Here is a 22,732-nt window from a genome sequence, read left to right as displayed (position 1 = left end):
GGCACAGAAACCATGCTTTTAAAAATAAGAGCTATTACTACAGTGTAATACCTCATTTTGGGGCTTTTTGCCAAATAGCATTCTGGAAGAATTGAAGTTGTGATAGAAAAAGTGATTTTGTAGCACGGACTACTAGCTAAGTATTCAATTCAGACACGTTCTCACTTATTCTATAAATTTCTTATCTCAGGCACGTATCACTGATTTCACACAGAAGACTGAAGAACACACTGACATGAACAAAATTCTTTTGAGTTCTGTATAGCAAGTAGTGCTGGCACAGAGGAGTTGCCCACTTCCCCCACTCTGCTCCCAATGTGCTGGCTAACCAGGCATGACACGTACAGGACTGCAGCTTCCTCACCTTGAGGTATGAAATGATACCATAGGAAAGTGGTAAAGCTCAAACACCTCTGTAAAAACTACAAAAAGAAACATCTTCGAGGCTTTGCTTTGCACGTCCTCTTCTTGAGAAAGGCAGTGTTAATCACAAAAATATTTGTAGGAGCCCCCTTCATATATAGCATTCATGATGTCATCCCAAATACAGATGCTCTAATGCAAGGGCAAAACTTGAATTCAGTGTCTTCTGGGGATCCAATGTTGTCGAAGGAAAAGTAACTTTTGTATAGCTCTGAAGGCAGTTTAGCATGCTCAGAGGAAAAAAAAAAAAAAACAAACCTAAAACTTATTTGGAAATACGTGACTTCTTAACAGTGCAATGCATTTAATCTGGTTTTGGAAAATCAGATGTTAAAATGTGTACAAAACATAAAAAAAGGCATTTCCACGTCAGTGTAAAAACAAAACAAAACAAAAAACCAGTGTGGTCTGAGGAAAAAAGTATGCCAGAAGATTAAAAAAAAAAAAAAAAAGAAAGAGATAATTCCATTAAGCTACTGAAAAAGAAAACTAATTCCTAGCAGTTAGAAAGTAGTAGGCTAACATCCGCTACCCTGAATCTATTTTTGTCCTGAAGTGGTGTGGGGTTTTTTGTTTATTAGTTGGGTTTTGTGTGGTTTTTTTGTTTGTTTGTTAAGATGTATATTCTGGATAGTATTTCCTGGTTCATGACAAGCAGTTATATCTTCCTCCTCTCTCCCCACCCTTAACCATTTAATAAACTCACTTTTTTGCTTTAACAGTTTAAGAATGAGTGAAAACAGAAGTGAAGGTTCTGTTTTTATGTATTTATGGGCTCCAAAACCACAGCAAAAGAGCACCAGTTAAGATCTGTCATCATAAATATACATTCCTACCTAAAAATGTTACAGATGTTTGAATATATTACATGGCAGAAAAATCTTCATAATTTATACACCAACTGAATCATGCTTCTCCCTGACACTGCTTTTAGTCACAAAGCTTGCAATTTCATGCTGTTTGCTAAATTTGACAAAAAAAACCTGTTAACAAACATCACAATGCATAATCAGACATATGTACATTTGAACTATTTATTTTCCAAAAGGACAAAGTGACTTCTACTGTCATTCGGTATAAGCATGAAGATTGTCTTCTCCCTTTCTCTTGTGTATAGCAGAGAATTGTGACTGGTACTCTATACAAGCAGTCTCAAATAGACAACTATAGTGTCATGCGATTTTGGAAAAAGAACAGTTTTGTAACTTCTTTTTTTTTTAATTGGACACATTAAAGTTTTTGAATAACGTGGGACCCACCTGTGCCAATTTGAATGGATTATCTCTGACAAACGACAGACTTTGTGAAGGAGACTGGTCTGAAACGCCGATAATATTGAGTCCTTTTCTCTTCTCTCTCAGGCAAGCTTGTTGATGTCTTTTTATTCTTTCCATCTGTTCCTCCACAGTCATTCGAGGCCGTGTGCTTTCTGCAAGACACAGCTGCTCCACTGCACTTCTTGGTCTTTCCTTAAATGGAAGGAAAAAAAAAAATATATGTTTTAAAAAACCAAGATTCTAAACTGTTTAGCTTATCAGAAAAGATCACCTAACGCTTTACTAAAAAGCAGAAAAATAGTGGGCAAGTAAAGATCTCCTACATATGTGAAGAAAGTACAAGAACCAATTATTAATAAATGAACACTGAAATTCAAAATAAAAGGAAGGAATAATTTGCTTTTTTGAACAGTGACATTACCACCACCAATGATAAACATTAAGAGAATGGGTAGAAGGCTCTTAAAGCCTTCCTATCAAGTTGAAACAATTTACCAGACTTTAAATGACAGGCAAAGACAAGTTACTTGACTGAGACAGAAACATAATCGAAATTTAATGATCCAGGACATTTATACCAGTTGATCTAAGAGTGATTTCTGCCTTTTTATTTCAAGAAAAAGTACAGCTGGACATTATTTAACAGCAAGTGCAGGCTGAAACATAGTGAATTTATCACCACTTAAAAATCTGTAATTCTAAGCATTATATTATTCCCAAAATAACAACCATCACTGTACCTACTCTGTTCTTGAAATTCACTGATTTTCAGATAGATCTGTACTTCGTATGACAGAAAAAAAATTACTTTGGGCTAATCAGCTGCGTTCAGTACATTCACAGTAACTGATTTCACTTCTGAAAAGTGGTATTCTTTCTCCAGTCAACATCCTGTGAGTTTCTCTCTCCTCTCTCATTCTTCCTACAACTTCTCCTCTTCTATTTATGCTGTAACTATGGCAAAAGTTTTCCTCCCTTTTGCATGAACTACATGTAAACGGCTGTCTTCAACCCAGAGACTACAGAACTCTCTAATCTGAAATTCCAGGCTTATTACCCAGATATTGCTTACTGCATCCTTATTTTCTGGCTGCTTTAGGTATTTCCCAAATAATTTTAGTAATAAAATAAATAAAAGCCAGTATTTGTTATACAAGGGCTGTTAAATTGCCCCAGAAGCCAAATACAAGTCCTTCAAAGTTTTAACTTAAGATGCTTCATGTCCTTTCAACTCAAGCCTGAACTTCAGTGGCTTAGTAGATTTATCATTACCATTTAGTTCTTGCCCAGTTTGAGTGTCTCTATGCAGTTTAACATACACGACCTTTATAATTTTGTCATTCTTTCTACAGCTGTCTCCATTAACTTCGTATATTTTTATAACAGTGAATTTTTTTTGTAAAGAAAATTAAAAAGATAACTACAACTTTTGCAGTAACTACAGAAAATAAGCTTATAAATGAACACATCACTATCCATCTATGCTTGAAGGTTATTTTTAAGTACCGTTCTTAAGTCTATCTTCTTATTCTTCCTCAAAGTGACATAGGATGCTATCGTTGAAGACTCTGGCGTTGGTGATTTAGTTCTGGGTGGTACAACTCCCACAGGAAAATGTGAGCCTGTGAAACAGTAAAGCAATATACTAAGTGCTATGCAAAACATCGCCAAAACTGTTTATTGTTTTCTAGAAAATATGTGTTGTCAGCCTTGGAAACTATTCTTCAAAAGGGAGCAAAGATCTTAATGCCTAACTATCACGTCTGTTAAGGTACGCAGGCAGATGACTTTCCCCATGGGAAACTACTTGGCACGAGATGGCACGAGAAACTGGTGGACATGAAAATATAAACATAAAAATTTTGTCTGTGAGAAACAGACACAAGTTAGATAGCACTGTGTGGAATGGCTAGATTTCACAGAGGGTTAAGGGGGAATTACGTGAAAGATGGCCAAACTTCACAGGTAATCGGACGTCAGTACTGGGAACTTTTTGTGGAATAGAGTTTGCAAGGCCAGCAGAGTGCCTAGGTAACCATATCAGTGCTACCACTTCAGGCCAAGCTTACCTAGATAATGGTGTCAAAGATATAAAATTTAGCAGAAGTAGGACCAATGAACTAAAAGTAATGATGGGTGGGTTGTTTATTTGGGAAGAAACAAAGGCTGCGAAAGGGATGGGGCAAGGCGGATGGGAAAGAACAGCCGTGGAATAATGGGGAGGAGGGGGAATAAAAGGGGCCAGTTTTACATAAATAAGATGTTTGTCAGTATGCTTGTCTGACCAAGCCCCATGCCTTAGCATTGCAGTCTGTCCTATCTTCATATTAAACTTTATTCTTAAGTATTTTCCATGTAAGCATGCTTTCCCTTCTGCATATGAGAGCGTGAGAGATGCTAGTGGTCTTCAAGCGAGGCTAGCTTGCCAGTAGGAGACAGCTACAGAGAGATCATACATAGGTCTGGGGGACAAAGACAGGAAAGACTGCAGGTCTGTGGGTTGGCTACCAGAGGGACCGTAAGTCTGGACTTGCTACCAGGAGGAACCTTTTGTCTGTGAGATGCTAACGAACTTAAGACAAGACTAGATGGCAAGCAGAATACAAGGTGTGGGAGCCAGCTGTTCAAGAGACCTTAAGTCTAGGGTTCAGATACTGGAGAGGCCAGAGGTACTGAGAGTGGACTGATGGAGATACCATACATCTGGCCAGCTCTTGGAGGGACTCATTTGTGTGCGCGCACACACGTGTGCTCACGTCTGTCTGTGTACGAGATCAGCTAGCAAGCTTTGAGCCTGGTTAGCTGGCAAGCGAGAACAGGATCATGCTATTTGTGGTGTTTCACCTTCCTGTGAGTGCTGGTCTTGTTTATGCGGCGCCTGTAACAGCTCTGGTCTCAAACCTGTTTGCGTTATCTGTTGTGGTTAGCTGTGGCTGTGCTTGTGCACAGGGGGACTCCGTCCTCAGCCTTGCAGCTCGCTGTACTTGGGGACAGGGAACTGCAGCAGCCAGGCTCTGTCTGGTTGGCAGCGGAGGATATTCTGTGTCCTCATGTCCACTACATTCAGCCTCTCGTAACAATACCCACCACTAGTTTTTCTACTTAGAGAAGCCCTGCCAAAATGTAATTAAACTGGTAGAAAACTGAAGTAAGTTAAAGCTTACCAAAACATACAGATATAATTAAATAACACATGCTTCATTTTTTGCTTCTTGATACATGCAGGAAATCAAACTATTAACAATATTGTTTCCTCACTGATTTTGCCTAAAAATAGATATAATGTTTTTGTTGATAGCCAAATTATTTCTCCTTGTTTTTCCTGAAGTTGCACAGATTTCAGAGGATATATTGACTTGGTGAAGGCTCAACTCTTTCTCCAAATTGTTGGATAGGCTGACAAAATAGTCTGGAGGTATTTGAATGCCAAATCCATCATTCAAAACAAAAACTATAAAGCAACATTTTGGGTCTCCTTTAGATGTAAAAAGGATAAAACACAGCAGAAGTCCATTTTATTTTTGTGTCACCTTTATGTACCACTCAGGTCATAAATATTCCTCTGCTTGCAAACAGCTGTAAGGGTTACTTTACATAGTCCCATTAAAATGTTTCTCTTTGACTGTTGACATTTGAAAAGAGAGGGAAATGGCTGACAGAAGAAACATGAGAAGTGTCTAGTACAGCAATGTGCACAATGAACTAGAAAAACTTTTTAAATTCCCTCTGAAATTTACTATTTTTTAGAACCATCCTCAATAGGAAACTATATCCTTTAAGTATGACTTCTTAAAACAGCAAGAAAGAAAAATTGCAGAGATGAGCTGCCTTTGAGTTTGTTTCCTTTTCAGCTTATAAACTGTTAAGATAGAATGGCATAAAAATGTTTGTTGAAACAGCACATAGTTGTAATGGCATACGCACTATAAAAAAAAAAAAACCCACAACAGGAGTGGTTATATTTTTCCTACGGCATGGGGACTGTTATTATAAGTGAATGCATAGAACAAGAAATACCCGTTAGAAAATTCACATGCTCAAAAGTGTGGACCAGATGATAAAACACAGCTATGATAAACCCACTTCACACTGTTGTTTAAGAAGATAAAAAGCCTCTTGCTGCTTGCTACCACTGCAGCTATTCTCTCCCCCAACCCCAAATATTATTTACATTAGAAGAATCTGTATTATTGCTTTCCCTTACTGAGGACTGTTTTTCTACAAATGGACATAATAAAATTACTTCTGTCTTTACAGAGGAAGATAGAAAGCAGACTGGGGTGCTCAAGAAGTACTGGTTTGCTTTATATAATCAGCACAGGATTTCTTATATTGTCTTGACAATTACTTTCCCTCTTGTCATAAATTACTATAAACAATCTGGAACACCACAGGTCACTAAAACCTAGGTATGTTGTCAGAAAGGCAACTTCCTCAAGTCAGGCAGCTGAGGATTAGCAAGTCTCAGGCTAAACCTTGCACTTTTCACCACCATGTTAAAAGAGATTTAATATCTATCTTAACTGAACGTTATACCTCAGCAAATACCATAGTGAATCTGAATTGACTAATTGTCTGGTAAGTGCAAACTTAATTATATCATATATCATAGGGCCATTCACATTGTTTACACCCAAACTGTATGCTAACCTTAGTTTTAAAAACCTCCGTTACTGTTTTGATGAAAATAATATCCTTATATGATCACAGTTCTTGGTCAAATTCTGGTACCGTTGCACCAGGCTGCTATGTACATGCTTAGTCAAACTACCATAACAGAAGGCAGTGATCTTGCTGGCACTGGAAACATCAACCGTTACGGTAAAAAAAATGGGTAAGTTGAGTCACTTTTTCTAAAAGCTCTTACTATGGTTTTTGGGAGGTGCTCAAACTGCTTTTCCTGAAGTCACCTTTAACAAACTATTCTGTGTGTTTTAACAAACAGAATTGAGAAGCACTTCCTGGTAAAAGACTCTACCAAGCAATTAGTAGCTTTTATGGAAGCTAGATGAAGAGAAGAATCTAAAGCATTTAGCAATTGCAAAGACCTTTATTGTCTGTACACTCCAAGGTCATGATCATTATTCCTATTATATCAGAGGACAGAAGGCAATTCAACAATTACAAGATTAAAAAAAGAAAAAGACATTGTTTCCCTGCCTTATGAGAGCCTGAAAATTCTGTGGTGCTGTCTTTTTGGACGTTCCAGTGACATAACATTGGGAGCTTGATTCAAAAACTGAATAATTGTTCAAGGGCAAGAACATAAAATGGGTAATTGTTCAAGGGAATGGTGTGTGGGGAATGTGAGTGATGTGATTAGACATGGTGTCAATAAGGATTTCAGGGTTATTGGTGAGTGTAATGTTTGATTTTTCTGCGGTGTAATTGACTGAAATATTTCTCGTCATATAATTAAATCATTATTTTATCGTGGAAGCCGTTTCATCATATTAAAAAATGGACAGGCTACAAAAATACGAAGGATGATATAGCCTCTATAACACAGTTAAAGCTTTGTATTCCTCGTGAAAAAGGCTGAAACGTTGTAAACACCACGCCTGGGGACAAACCTTTAGCTGTAGATTCTGATTCTGAAATTTGTTCTGTTTTTTCTTCGCCATTAGACTCATCCACTTCTGCTACTGTAGTTAACTCCGGTTCACTCTTATAAAGCCTATAATCAGGACCCTGAGGAACGACAAGTTATGAGGTAAATAAACAGGCATTTTTGTACAAGTATTTATGTCTTAAGACTCAAAACAGTTATTCTGTGATGACTCTGCTCTCACTTTAAGACAATGTTACATTGTTCAAGTGCTATTGCAGCAGTATTTCTTTGTAGTTAATTTGAGTAATAAAATTTGCAGACTTTCAGAAATTACAGAAAAACATTGCCATAAAAATGTGGAGGGTTTTTTTTTTTTTTTCTTTTAAATGATCTTCAGGAAACAAATTTGTATCAGGCTTCAGCAAAAACTGATTCTGAGCCTAGAGTTTTTTGAGAACTTGCGAGTAGAAGAACTTAATTTTCTGAAATTTACTCAGATACAGGCATTTAAGTCTTAAGACATTTTATATATGCGCAGAATATATGACAGGAAAACGTGAAGAGCAATAAATGGAGCTATAAACAAAACTAAGTAGCCAAAAGTAAAAACGTGACACGAAAGTAGCCAGATGACAAAATAAAAGTCGTGGCTATGCAAAGGAAGGGGGATGCTTCAAGAACAATGTGGCAGTTTAAGCCACTTACACAGTAAGATCCATTTCTCTGATATCCTTGAACTTGGTGAATCTTCTTTTCTTCTGGCAGATGTACTGGGCCCCTGCTATAACAGAGCAAGGAGCTGCTATCACTGGGCAGAGGGGGGATTATGGGAAGATGCTCTGTAAAGTCATAGGACCGAGGGAGTGGAGGACGAGGTGGGACTACTTCCTCTTCCTAAAGATTGTAGAATAGTCACCTTATTTAGATGTGCACACCTGTTACAATTAGTTATAACTTAAAAAGAAAAATATATTACCATAGCTACACCAGCTATAGATTTTGGAATTAAAGGGACAATGTCACACTAGGGAAAAAAAAAAAAGCCAAGACAGCTTTATTTTCTTTGGGTTTCTTTGGGGTTTTTTTTGTTCTTTTGTTTGCTTTTTATTTTATTACTACCACCTAGACTGAGATACTTCAATAGTTTCATTGTTCAGCTTATCAAGATTTTCAATTCTAACACCTGCACTTTCTGTTAGACATGTCTGAACTCTCTGAATCATCCTTTTAAAAATTAAATTCAGTATCTTTTTAAAGATTCGTTATTAAAGTAGACTTTTAGAAAGTTCTGTCAGCCAGATCTATATTGCATAAACTTTAGACAACCATGACAATGTCCCTTTAAAACTGTAACTTCTAGCCAGATTTTCAGAGGAACTGAACATTTGGGAGCTCCCACAGTTTCAGCTGTTCTTGTGGGTGCTCTGGCCATCTGAGAACCAGGCTCAATATGTGAATAGACATATAAAGCAATGTATTTCTTCCCATGAAAAGTGTGGTGGGTAGAAAACAAATCCATAAATCAGGGTTTATATTTCTAGGGTAAGAGCCTAGGGAGAGGAAAAGGTGAGAAATGGAAGAGAGAAAGATACCGGTGAGAATATAAAGACACAGAACAAATGAAAGTCCTAGAATTACTAGTGGAGATATCAGTCTTTAAAACTAATTCATAATGCAATATTTTCACAGAAATATACTGAGTACATACTTCAGATATCCTTAAAACAATTACAATAATGCTCATTTTCATCATATGTATATAGAAATTCAGTGATGCTAAAGTGGTAAATATACTAAAACCATACCTCATTTTTATATTTAATAGCTGAAAAGGTCCTTGATCCCATGATGCCTGTTTGGGGGAAGCGGGAAAGGCATAGAAAGAAAGAGAAAAATTGTTTTGAATAAATAGCTTTTAAAATATGAATTATAACCTGTTGCTATCAAACAAATACACAACTTAAAATCGATGATTGCTTTCTTCTTTTCTCAGCAATTGTACCATCTTTTCAAACATACAAAAGCAACTATGGAGCTTATCCTTTAAAAATGTATATGATCCAATCTCACTTCCTACGAGATAATCAGTTTACCTGCCTCTGAAGAGCTTCTTTGCTGTTTATGTTTACTTAAACCCTCCATGACATCTTGAATTCTCCACAGTTCCTTCTGAATCTGAGCACGCTGTATGCCTGCTGACTCAGTCTGCCAGTAAACAAACAGCATATATAGGTGATAAATTAGAATACATTGCAAGTGGAAAAAACCAGAAAACCTTTTTCATTAGACTACACTGCATATCCTCTCCCAACGAACGAAAATAAAATGCAGTAATGACAGACACTCTCCTTTCCCATAAAAATGCAACATTTAAATATTGTCAGAAACAAAAAGTATAAGATTAAGTAATTTCATAATGTGTCAGTTAATTTGATAGCAAGTTGCTAGTTCAAACTCCACTTCAGAATAGAATTGTATCTACTGTCTCCAAAGAAAATCCAAGCAAACTTTGCACAGGAGGCCTACCTACAACGAAAGACAAGGAATCATCAGTTCCAACCCCAAAATAGGTGGAGATGAACATGGTGTTTGCATACTAGCATATAAACTGTGGGCCTCTTTGCATTCATGGCCATGCATGCTTTGGGCTGCATAACACAAATTTCTCAGCTCTTGGGCTTCCTTGTAATCTCCCTTTCATAGCTGCATAGAAAATCAGTCCCTGGAGCAAATAGCCATTAATGCCTCCCAGCATGGACCACACCCATCTGCCTATTCCAGATAATGTATGCACATCTGTGTGTGTGTGTCTCTCACAGAAAGATCTCCTTAGAAATTCAAAACTTATACTAACTAACTGTCCGATCCTCCACAGCACAGCGAGGTAATAAGATACACGTCAGAACTCTTCATATGTAAGACCTGAAGCAATGCTTAGAATATTTTTTATCATAATTTATTTTGATAGAATGATTTAATTACATTTTAAAATATTCAGTTAAATGGAAGGATTTGTGTGAAGATTTACTATGACTGTCATAGCAATTAAGGTCTGAGAAAAATACTCCGTTTTGGACACCATCACTGAAACAGAAAGAGGAGGCTTCCAGAGACAGGAAAACCAGTGCTGTAGCTTCCAAAAAACCAGGAAAAGCTGAAGACCTCCTCAGAACTTACAAACTTTTCATTTCATTTTATACCTTGTAAGTTAATGCACCACATGTCCCCCCTTTTTTCATTTGTGTAGCTTTTAAACAAAATCATAGAAAATGAAAGTGACTTAAATGTACTTGAAGACCTATGCCTCACCTGAATTTCTCCAAGCCGATCGAGTTGCTCCTGCATATGGTTCCTTGTTACAGTTACATCATACTCCAATTTATCATATTCTCTCCAAGCTCTTTCCAGTTCCTAAGTATATAACAAACGTAAAGAATTACGGATACACATTCAAGTTAAAAAAAAAAGTATACTTATTTTTCTTTATTCAGTGGCATGAAACTTCAGGAAGCAATGCATAAATAGATATCAGCAATAAATAAATATGTATTTTAGAGAATGCAATGTTTAAACAGCTTTTTGATTTTCTAATGATTCTGAACAGAATTAAAACAAACAGCATTTTGTCTTTTCACAAACAAAAAAAGATAGCAGGCAAGGGCAAAATCTTCAGAATATGTCTTTATAATCAGGCAGGCATGTGGGTCTTAAGCTGTTCTTCCACCGAGGCAGAAAACCCACAAAAATGGATGCAAATTTGTCTCTTTTATCACATAGAATATATATGTGTGAGTGCACAGCATGTGTGTGTATATGCAATGTATTATGCAAGACAAATGTAAGTCATCCAGCCCTGCCTGTAAGGTTACCAGTGAATGCCCCAGGCCTGCTAATACACTATTATTTTACATACGTGAAACTACAAACACCAGAAGGGAGAAGGCGCAAAAAGAAAATCTTCTTTGAGGTCAGCTCTACCATCTCACTTTTTAAGCCTACATCAAGCAATTTACTCAATTTAACATAAATTAAAAAGCTAATGAGGGAAAGTGTATCTTGAGGATTTCCTTTCCCCTGATTCCTTTTTCCTTGTCCAACCAATTCCTTTTACAATATGGTCTAACTTTCAGACTAAAACCAGTATTTCAGGGCCTACTTGGTACCAATTTCACCACAGGAAACCACTGGATTTTGACACTGACTTATCTTTTTGGATATATATGTAAGTAGGCAAAAATGATTCTTTACCTTGTCATTTCAGTGTAGAAACCATCATGAAGTAGAAAAGGACAGTAAATAGTGCATCCCTTCCTTTCCTTTGGTTTTTTTTTTTTTTTTTTTTTTTTTTTTTTTAAGGTTTTTGAAAGTGCATAACTTGAAAGGTCTTTTAAATATAATGGCCCACTATTAAGAGAGACCATGGCAGTATAATCTTTTCTTCTTTTCATCCTGCAGCTGCTTTTTCTTAAAATAAGTCACCCATCTGATCGAATATCTGATGAAGTTGGTGCTTGCTAATACTTTGCCATCACATAAAATAGCTTATTTGCATTATTTACTTTTTCTGTAATCCATTTTTCATATTATAGAGATGAAAATTACCACACCAATTAAAGTCAGTATGTACTCATTCCTGGCCAAGTAAAGAAAGACTACTCGATGAATATAGTGAAAAGATCACTTTCCAGCTGCCTTTGACAAAAATACAAGCAAGTAAAAGATAACTGAGTTTTGCTGGAACGTAATGAAAAATGACCAAAGACAACCCAATTAAGAATATGAACACAAAGATAATAATTTAACACTTCATTGAGTTTTACTGGCAAGAACGTATTACTTACTGCAGTAGCTCGCGATACTTCTCGACAAGTGCTAAGTAGTCCGTTCTGCAAGTCATCTCTCTGTAAGACTACATTTTGTATGGCTGCGGGATTATCTGCATTCATTTCTATCTCCTGACTCGCTGATAGCAAAGCTTGCTCAAGCGTGTACTATTATAATAAAAAGAATTATTTTTAATGTTCTGCATCATTGGGCTGATTTTCATTTTATTTCAGTTACCAATGTTCTGATAATAAGCATATAAAATAACATCCACTTTAGGTAATAAATACAATTGTCCTACTTTCTCCTTGTGTAGCTGTTGAAGCTTCTCTTCCAGTGCTTGCACAGCTTTATCTTGTTCACATAAACGGCTAAGCTTAGCCTAGTATATAACAGAAAATGATCGCAATTAGGATTTCATTTTTAACATCTTCAGCAATCAAAATAAAACTTGATCAAATCATTAAAAGAATCTATATAAAATTTTACTACGACAAAATATGAATTCTAAAACTCTGAAGGCATCAGTGTTGTATTTTCAAATTAACCTTAAGAAACCCTCTTAAGATACTATGAAATAAGTGTTATTATAACTTGAAACAGCGTGGCTCAAAACATGTAATTTACGATTCTACAGCTAAAGCTTTACAACTTAATAATAGGTATTAAATACCTATTTAATTTACATATTCCTAAGTATTATAAAGAATATTGCATACATTCACAGTCTTTTCCATGGTTTATTTCAGGTTTTTAATAGTTAGTTACTAATACTATCCATGTTCTGCTCTGTTTTACCTCCGATCGAGGCTTAGCTATGACTGAAACTGTTCCACTCCAGCTCCAGTTTGAGCAAATAACTGTTCAGTGTGCTCTAACCAATTTGAAGAAGTTTACTTTTCTATTTGAACAACTTTTTTGGTTCATTTTGTGCTGCTCTGACTTTTTAACTCTAAGATAACACTGGAAGCCTGCTTTCTTTTTCACTCATAAAATAACATCCCTTAAATCAGTATCTCTACTCTTAGCTGCATTGTGCAAGAATGACTAGACATGCATATGTATGCATAAACAGTATGACTATAGACATGCATATGTATGCATAAACAGTATGACTATAGGTGTGTATTTTTCACCACCAATTTTAAAACTGACTTTAAACATCAAGCCCCTTTTTCTTTAGTTACTAGCAACCCAATACTCTGAATGGTAACTACCCAAGCCAAATTTCGGTTTTGGAATATCGGTCATATTTCCTGAGAAATGACATCTCTCATGCTTATAACTGAACTACAACTACAGAATTTTTCCCTTCTAAAGCAATTAATTCCTTTCTAGAAGCAGTTCACCTTTGTACAGATACAATACTTGAGATTTCAGCCTAAAATGTAATACTTCCTGCAAGTTGGAAGCTTATTACAAAAAGAACCTTATGCCCCTCAATTTCACAAAGCAACCTACGTGAACTGTGTGTCAGACCCAAAAGTCAAGGGGGAAATAATTATCAAAATAGAGACAAATACCAACATTTCCAAGGAAGAAGAAATACAAATGACTTACATCAATATCCAGCTCTTCAGTTCTATATTTGTATAGAGTACCCCTACATTCTTCTTGTGTTAACTATAAGGAAGAATAATATCGCCATAAAACAACTTAATTGGACTATGAAAATGAAACTACTGTTCAGCTTAAGAGTTTTAATACAGAAGTCAGCTTTTGCTTGAAAGTCAAACATACCACATTGAACAATATATTTTTAGCCAATATATATTAATGAAGATAAGTAAATGGAATGTCAAGCAGACTGTCAGTAGAAAGTTGCATTAACTTAACAGGCTATGTTTCTAATGCAAACTGGAACTCAATCAAACGTGGATTATGTAGGAAGATGAAACTGCCAGAGTACACCTAGACACTTTTATGCACCGTTATGTACGTTTTCTTATCTGCATTCTAAATACAGGGACTCATTCTATTTGGACTTAACCATTCTAGGCCCACTAAAGTCAAGTGTATTCACAAGGAGGATATTCTGATGTGAATCTGAAATCAGAACAGAATGACCTAAGTATACAAAGTATGTGGAAACTATCTTATTACAGGTACATGTCCAATAAATGCCGCCTTTCTGCCTACTTTTTCATATGGATTCCCTCCCCTCCAACAGAGTACTACCAGAAATGCCATAAATGGAAGCCCTTCTGTTTTATCTTTGGACCTAGGCTAACTTGTCTCCTCATGCCAGTTAGCATGTAAGGTATCCTCAAACTACTTTCATACAGCTCCTCACACTAAGTTCTTAACTCTTTCAGTCTCTGAACTGACCAGTAACAAGATTGAAAAATATTTTACATGAAAAAAGGTAGCTCCCCATGTTAGAATGGACTGTCACATACAGTAACTACTTAATGTCCTATACAGCAAATACTGGCATAACAATATCAACCTTCGTATTCTATTTAATTAAAAGCACGTGTGCATTGAGTCCCAACATAGATGCTTTCCTTTCATGTATCTGTCATAATTAGGTCATCGTGACTTAATAGTGCAAGAAAGACTATCAAAACACAAGTCCATGTTAAAGGACACTTATAAATAAAAGGACTAGGGAAGGGTTAACCAGACAAGCATTCCAAACAGACAATAAATCTTCAACACACTTAAGTGTTTCATTTCAAGACATTATGTCCACATACCTCATGCAAATGCACCTGGTGACAATTTAAAAGTATGTATAGTGTATTAAAACCACACAGTAACTTTCTTTGAAATGGACATTTTATGAAAATGAGTGTTGGAATATGAAAAAAGCCACAGCACTTTTGCACTTCATGAATGTCACAAAAATTAAGATATCTATTTAAACTCCTACTATTGTAAAGTTGTGTTTTTTAACTGTTGATTTTATCACAATGAGAGAAAAATGAGGAATGGAAATATTTTTAAAAAACCTCATAAACATGGCCAAATGTCTTTAACTTACAGAGAAAACCTAGTTATATTTCACAACAGAAAGATTTTACAAAAGAAAGATTATCCCCTATTAGATGAATACATCTTCCTAAGACACTGCTCAGCATTTTACATGGCTTGCCTGGAAAAACGTAATGTTAATTTTTCAAGGCAGTATTTTTTTACACTTTTTTATTTTTTAAAAGAGACACACATTTATTTTTTTGGCATTTCAACCTTAATTATAGCTGAGTTTAAAATAGCTTGCCAATTCAGCATCCTTATCCCTGCCTACCTCCCAAAAGGAATATATTTTAAGTATTCAGAAAATGAAAACACATTTTCAAAGAATACTATACATGTGCTAATTCTTCTTATTAAAATCCTATCACACTTTTAAAACTGCTGCCAACTTCTTGCTTTTGTCAGCGGTACTAGTTTCCCATGACAGGCACTGCTGGAGAGCCACTTCATTTCAACATTCCTACGGCAACGTTTTACGTAGACTTAACGCAAAAACTCTAAAAATATTATGATACAATCCGTCTCTGACAGAACAGCACCTCCTCTTTCCACAGCACATCCATAAATCAGCTTAAGGCAAAAAGTGCAGAACGCTATTGCATCCTACTGGAATTATGAGAGGAACTGCAGTAGACAAAATGCAATTACACATTACAAGCAAGGTTAACAACCTCATAACCCTGGAAAATGCATTATAAGAGCTCCAACGATCAAGTTATCGAAACATATTTTATGTCACGTTCCACAAATGCCTCTCACCAAATCGTTCCTACAAATACTTTCCCAGGACAGTAATTTCAGAGAAAGAGTGCCACCTACTGAACCCCTGACACCACTTGCTGCTGACTTCTACACTTTTCCTCGACATTTGCCTACTCAAATACAAAAAAGTCTATTCGTCTCAACCTGGAGAAATACACTGCACAGCTCCCAAGCATTAAAGAGCAGCACCCTGAATACCTACAAACAGAACTTACCATTTTTGAAAGGCAAACTGCACACGCAGAGTTTGGCCAAACATGTATCTTACATGTGAAAAGGTCAAGTGACCTTAATGGAACCTCCATCTTATGTTGGAAATAATTTGTCATCTACTTTACAGTCCCACTCTACAGTCCCCATCTCCATCAAACGCCAGGACCAGATGAATCACAGAAGTGGATAAAGCCACCACAATGGACACAATATAAGATGTCCTTAGAGGGAAATTTCTTCCCAAATAAATGAGGATTAGGGAAATCTCTCTCTTGAGACATGAGGGGTTAAAGCTATTTAAGCAGTCAATAGTAAAAACGTTTAAGTGACAGTATAATTTCATTACCTTATAAGCTATTCTCAGATTCCACTAACCATTTTGATTCAATAAATATATGGCAGGAAATTTCACACCCTGAGAGCACACTAAGCATCTCTACGAGATACTGCACTTAGGAAATTAAAACAGGACAATCTAGGACATTTTGTGGGGAGCACGGGGTTAAAGTCAGACTTCCAAGAGCCTTTTTTTTTTTTTTCTTCTTTTTTTAAAGTACTTCTTACTATCAGGAAGCAGGGCAAATGAGCATTTAGCCCACAGTAAGCAAGATTCTCCTCTCATTTTGCATAATGTGACAGATAACATTTCAAATACAAATTGGAAATACAAGATTTTTAGCTCAAATACAATCATCTCGTGTTCATAACAAAACCTGAAAAATATTTCTACCTACAAATCTCAAAATCTAACAATGCATAACAGTTTAAACGTATGCAGCTGCTATAATAATAATAATAAAAATAATGAAGTTTCCCATAAGTAAGATCTCCCTATCCTTAGGGGAGCAAAAAATCAAGGACTATCACTAAGAACAATTATCCAAGCAAAGGCCTGGATGTTAGCTTGTTGCACTCAGATTATCGGTTTTCCACCTTTAGGGAACTCACACACATAAGAGGAACTGAGGATAATTCTACTTTTTAAAATCAGCATATACTGCTTTAGAAAACAAGATTAACGCTCCTCACCTAGTATTAGAAAGAAACAAAAACCCCAAGGTAGAAATGGGTCCAGGCTGTAAAAAGCCTCTATTTTTCTTGTCTCTACCTATGGAATCATTGCCCTGGCTTATGCTTGTAAATTTACAGTACAGTCTGTAAAGCAGACTGATGTAAGACAAAGTGATTTAAATAACTGTGAAGATGTGACAAATCACAAACACAAACGTCTTATAAATAGTTTCAAGACATTTGAAATAGTATATATTTTAGCTATTTTACTAAAGAACTGTTAATCATTACAAACAAACAGGAAGCAAGACACCTTAATTTTTAATTAAATACAAGCTTTTCTTGCTTTCCTTTGCTTAACTCTAAATGAGCTCAGTCATAAAACTGAACTGAATAAACTGAAGCAAAGAAAGATCCTTTTCTCTACCCGCAGGAATGGTTACGGTCGTCAGAAACTAGTTTATCATCTTGACAACAAAACAGGTTTCAGCCACTTACACAGAGGCTTCTCCCAATTGTTTACATTTCTTTAAAACTGCAGTGGGAAAGATGACTGGTAAAAACAATTTATTTTATTTGAATAAAAAATTATATGTTGTTTAAACTCTAAATAAGTTGCCAGAATTTTAAACAGGTTAGCTTTGCATTATGAAAGTTTAGAAGACTATTTAGGCAGTGAAATTTTGAGTGTATTTTTATCCTTTCCTGGACGTCAGTTTATGCAGTATTTCATATAGGAAACTTCATCCGTGAAAGCAGAAGGTCTTGCTATGCTCCAGTTTATGCAATACATGGGTTCCTCTGCACAGACCTGCCAACGTCGCAAACACTCTGACCTGAAGAGACCACATCTCTAGTGACAAAAGGTTATTCAATCTTCATGACCCGTTAGATTCACTGTTTCTTTGACAAGAATGTCAAAAAAGGTGCTTATTCAGCGTCAAATACGAAGCAGCAGGTATGTCTACAAGGTGAAGGCAGTGCTGTGCAGTGATACCTTAGCTGACAGCATAGCTTTGTCAAGACAGCACTCTGAAATTTATTGGCATCCCTAAATAAGTGGGCCAACTACCCAGGCACAGCTATACCTCAAAGGTGTCTATATTAATATTAGAAGCTGAGCTAGTTTACCCTGACACATCCAAAGCACCTCTGTTCATTATATGTATATTGACTTATTTGTCTTACATGCTCTATTACAGAAAATTGATTTGCTTTAAAAAAAATCGTAACAGCTCGGCTTCTTTAAAAAAACAAACAAACAACAAAACCCAATTTCATTTAGGGCTTGAGGGGACTGTACTTCTCCTATTCCTCTCTCAAATAGTTCCTTCAGGTTCCATGTTAAAGCTCCTATTTTGCACATAGGAGCACAAATTGGATGATACTGAAATCAAAGTCACTCACAACCCAACTTCTTTGGAAAGCTGAGATTTTTCTTGCTATTTTTCTCGATCACAAGCAAATCTACAAAGTGGAGTAGACTTCCAAAAAAATGAAACATGAAATTAAGCTCCAACATTTTTTAGAAACATGGCAAAGCATTAATCACTGATAAATGACTGGTTTAAATGGCAGAACGTCTCCTTTTCTTCAAACTATGCAACCTTTGTATGTCATTTTGGCTCACAAGGGCATAAATGCAAGTGTAGGGAACTGGTCAGATATTCCCTTCTGACTGGCAGCCAGAATTGCATACCTCATCCGCTACAAAATATAGTCATTTAAGTAAGAACAATATCATTGTTGCAGCTGAGGCCAGAAACTTCTTAAACATCCCCTGATGTGACAGGAGCTTTTCAGTTAAGCCCCAGTATCCCTGACACTGCAGTGCCAACAGGTATGTATTGGCCATGCTCATAAGTTAATGCAGGTCTCAACTCACAGACAATATTTCCATTCACATTTCTGATTCTTCTTCCATCTTACCATTTACAACCATCACTAGATACTCTGTAAGTGTGCACGGTTAAGCCTGCTGTGACTTTATGAACGGACATTGTCTTTTGGATTTACAGTCCCCAGATCAAAGTAATTTTGATCCTTCCTTTCTTCAGTGGCTAAAGACTTGGTAGGTGCAAACAAAAACTTGTAAATCCACTTCCTAGAACAAAACAAAATTGCCAGAAATGACCAGGTAAACACCACTCACATGCTTTTGTAGTGGTCAAAAGAAAGAAGCACCTTTGAACACTAATCGCAGAGAATCATGCTAAGACAAATGTTGGAAGCTTATTGGAAGTTTCATGAATTTACTGGACACCTGCATAAAACATCAACTACTTAAATCATCTAGACAGAAAAAGTTATTCAAAAGGGTACATTTAATACTTAACAACAAAAACGCAGCAAAAGCCATGCTAACAATATTGCAGCATTTTATAAAGCATGGATGACTTGTGGTTTTCCAAAGCAAATAAGAGAAACACCAATGTTATGAATAAATCTGAGGAACAACCAAAACTGTCACTAAGGAAAATTTTCGCAGATGATAAAGCAATTTCATTCACTATCCAAGACCTTACTTGCTGGTACAGTTGCGGTCTTAGCGCCGAGTTCTCAATCATAGTGTGAACCATGGTGATTAAAGGTTCATTCTCTTTCATCTATTTCAAATCAGGAGGAGCATACAGCAAACATCAGTTTACAGCATGGCTAGATTTGAAAGACGACACTGTAAAATATAGCCTCTACTTTAATTTTTTCTAATAATGCAGTAGATTACATTTTATCCCATGCTTTTTATATATTCCATCATTCAGTAATATCAACATCTGAAAAGTTTAATATCATCAAACAAATGTAGCAAAACCACAAAATGCTCAAAACCAATGTAGTATTTATGCACCAACACTCTCCCTTTTTAAAAATAAAAATGCTTAAAATAAGCCTGGCTTTGCACGATATTGAAATGAAAGGTATTATCGGATTATGCAATAGGAACACTCAAATCTTTATCAGAAAACCTTTTAAATTATAGATTTTATACCTCAATGTCCATTAAAAAGATATAAGCATTCCCAGCCTCTGAATATTGAAGCGAGGTTTAGACTTGTGTTCATATATTACAAAATGCCTTTATATACTGCACTGCTTTATATACTTAGGAACTTTGAGTCATTACTCATTGTATGTATCCACCCCCATATACGGGTGTGAAACCATTTCAGAACTGGTCAGACATTTTCTATAATGGTTAGTATTTATTGATATGTATGCAATGTCAAAACCAGATACTTTGATTATTACAGTAAAAATTGCATACATTTAGGATTTCAGAAAAGTATACAACACAGACAACAGTATGGGATTTTTGGTTTTAAAAAGGAGACTTTCCTAACAGTAAGGGAAAAATTATGAAAACAGACAGTCTTCCTCTCCAAAAGAAACTGAAAATTCACTTAATGCGCAATCCCCCTCCTATTTTTGTTGGAAACTTTAGGACCTCTTCAGCAATACCTGTTTCAAGTATGGTTACACAGGAAGGAAGTGTGTGTATGAATATTTATGATCTTTCACTCTTTCTTTATGTATATATATGCACTCACCATGAATTTGCGTGGCAAGGTTTTGTTTCACAGTTTGAAATGCCACAGAAAGCCTGAGTTTTTGATGCCTTTTGGAATTTCTTGCCCCTAATTATTTAGGAAAAAAACCTAACTTGTACATTTGGAGTTCTGGGGTTTTTTTTTTTCCTCCTTATGGAAACATGTTTTTCCTGTTATAGATAGAGGACCTTTTGTTGTTGTTGTTGTTGTTTTTTATACATAGTCAAGTCTGATCAGCTGATAAGTTAATCACCCAATAAAGAGTACCTTGTCTTAAGAAGGCAAGCTTATGATGCTCTGTTTGTTCAAGGCAGGAAAAAACCCAAACAAGCAACCCCTCCCATTTGCTCCATCATCTACAGTATACATAAACAGAAAACTAGAACTGACACAAGAAGTTGTTCTCCCTTTACATTAAAATTTTGTCCAGAGTAGGTGCACCGGGTGATACCAAAAGATATCTCAATAGTAAGATCAACAATAAGGTCCAAAGCCAAGCAATCAAACTACAGCTAACTGAAACATTTGTAAAGGAAAAATTGCTCTAAAGCTGAAATATTTTATCAGGAGTATACTGGTTTGGTTGCGTTTTTATTAGGAGGATTTCAACAGCTTCAGGCTCTTTGGCTAATTCTGTTTTACAATATTTCAAATTTTTCATTTCTGACCAATAACAGACAACACTGGAATTAGTTTCTGTGGAACTGTTCAAAGATTGTTTTCATCCAGATCAGAAAAGCAGCAAAGTGGATTTGTTCAAAAGATGTTCTGAAGTAATGTTTTGTCCTTCAGCCAGCTCCAACTTTGATTTATAGGACTTCTTCCAATATTTTTACTACCATTGGTGCTTAACCGTGCTTATCTAATAACTGTTTGCAAAGGCCAGTTATTTCCGGAAAAGCTGCAGTTCCTTAAGCCCTTATGGAACAAAGATCAAACCCCACATAATTGGTAAAGTAATGCCAACCAAAGAGTCTTTGTAGCAGTCAAATATAGCAAGCTTCTTTCCCCATTAAGAAATATGGTTTCTAAAAAATACTGATATTTAACTATTGAGAATTTAAGTTCTTGAGGGAGTACGTGTCTGTCACAAACCTTCTGCTAACTAAAGCTACCGCACACACAAGGCAACGCGTACTGAAGAACTGGCAAAGTAAACCAGAGCTATGCGGGACACAATGGCAAGTCCCATGCTCTAAATGGTGAACAGGACACCTATTTTGTGCTCTTAAAGCATGAGGCTACTCCCAAGCTAAAGTTGGACACTATTCACATTGAATAAATAGCTCAAGGAAAAATATTTGCTTGTTCATAACACAAATAAGCCTTGATTTCTCTCACTTCAGAAAAAAAATTAAATTATTTTGTACAGTAAAGGACACCTTTTAGATCCTATGTATAATACTAGTAGTATTATACAGTCTCTCCAATTAAAGAAGTCTCAAAAATCGGAATTAAGATTTTCATAAGCAAACTGAAGTGTGAACTGCCTGATGCCACACAGCAACACAGCAGTAAAACCAAATAAAATCCAGCAGTCTTGGCTTTATCACTTTCTACTTCTAGTAAATAACTCTTTCTCCCCAGAAGCGATGCTTCATCTTTGCTTTTATCTTTACTGATGTAATATAAAAACGTATTTTCCAGTTGGAAACAATGAAGAAAACCACCTCCTTGACATATGATCTATATGAACAGCTACATTATTTATGAGTGAGCATTTGAGTGGGTATTTTGTGTTTTAAACTGTAAAGCCAAGCTATTGACAATTTTTCTCTTCCTTCCTTTTCCTAAATTCTCTTCCATGTTTGATAACACCCTACCCAGATGACATTTCAGTATGTGCTGTTCTGGTGGCAGCGATCAGCTGGAATAGTGCCTCCCTACCAGGACAGTTGACCTCACTGATAAGACCGTATGCCACGGGTGACAAAAGACTGAGCTCAGATTGGCAGTTTTATCCACTTCCTCTCAAGCTTCCTGAAGGTAAAAAGCAGTGGCAATAGGACCTGACCAAGCTTGTCTTCCACCTTTCCTCTGCTCTTTCATCTTCTGTCCAAAAAAGAAGGAAAAAGCACTTTTCCTTCCTGCCTGCCTCTTACAGCAACGCTGCCTCCAGCACAGTCTTTTTTTCACCCTACAGA

At 36.2% G+C, this 22,732-nt stretch overlaps 1 protein-coding gene across 10 annotated transcripts in view; it reads right to left on the bottom strand.

Annotated features, from left to right (window-relative positions):
- Positions 1-22,732, bottom strand: part of PLEKHA5 (pleckstrin homology domain containing A5) — a 177,573-nt gene that overhangs the window by 10,755 nt on the left and 144,086 nt on the right. For 8 of the 10 annotated variants that reach the window (XM_075505618.1, XM_075505646.1, XM_075505637.1 and 5 more), the window contains 9 exons: positions 13,636-13,698; positions 12,377-12,457; positions 12,093-12,242; positions 10,561-10,662; positions 9,345-9,456; positions 9,057-9,103; positions 7,274-7,391; positions 3,207-3,322; positions 1,683-1,892 (listed from right to left, as the gene is read on the bottom strand). In XM_075505618.1, coding sequence (XP_075361733.1) covers positions 1,683-1,892; positions 3,207-3,322; positions 7,274-7,391; positions 9,057-9,103; positions 9,345-9,456; positions 10,561-10,662; positions 12,093-12,242; positions 12,377-12,457; positions 13,636-13,698 — 999 coding nt within the window. Of the gene's footprint in view, positions 1-1,682; positions 1,893-3,206; positions 3,323-7,273; positions 7,392-7,956; positions 8,146-9,056; positions 9,104-9,344; positions 9,457-10,560; positions 10,663-12,092; positions 12,243-12,376; positions 12,458-13,635; positions 13,699-19,565; positions 19,647-22,732 lie in introns of all 10 variants that reach the window. The other 2 variants (XM_075505709.1, XM_075505718.1) reach the window with 2 other exon arrangements.

Source organism: Mycteria americana, chromosome 1 (genome assembly GCF_035582795.1).
Source record: "Mycteria americana isolate JAX WOST 10 ecotype Jacksonville Zoo and Gardens chromosome 1, USCA_MyAme_1.0, whole genome shotgun sequence".
NCBI classification, from domain to species: domain Eukaryota; kingdom Metazoa; phylum Chordata; class Aves; order Ciconiiformes; family Ciconiidae; genus Mycteria; species Mycteria americana.
Note: the sequence above shows the minus strand (reverse complement) of the source record. Positions and strands in the feature narration are given on the sequence as shown.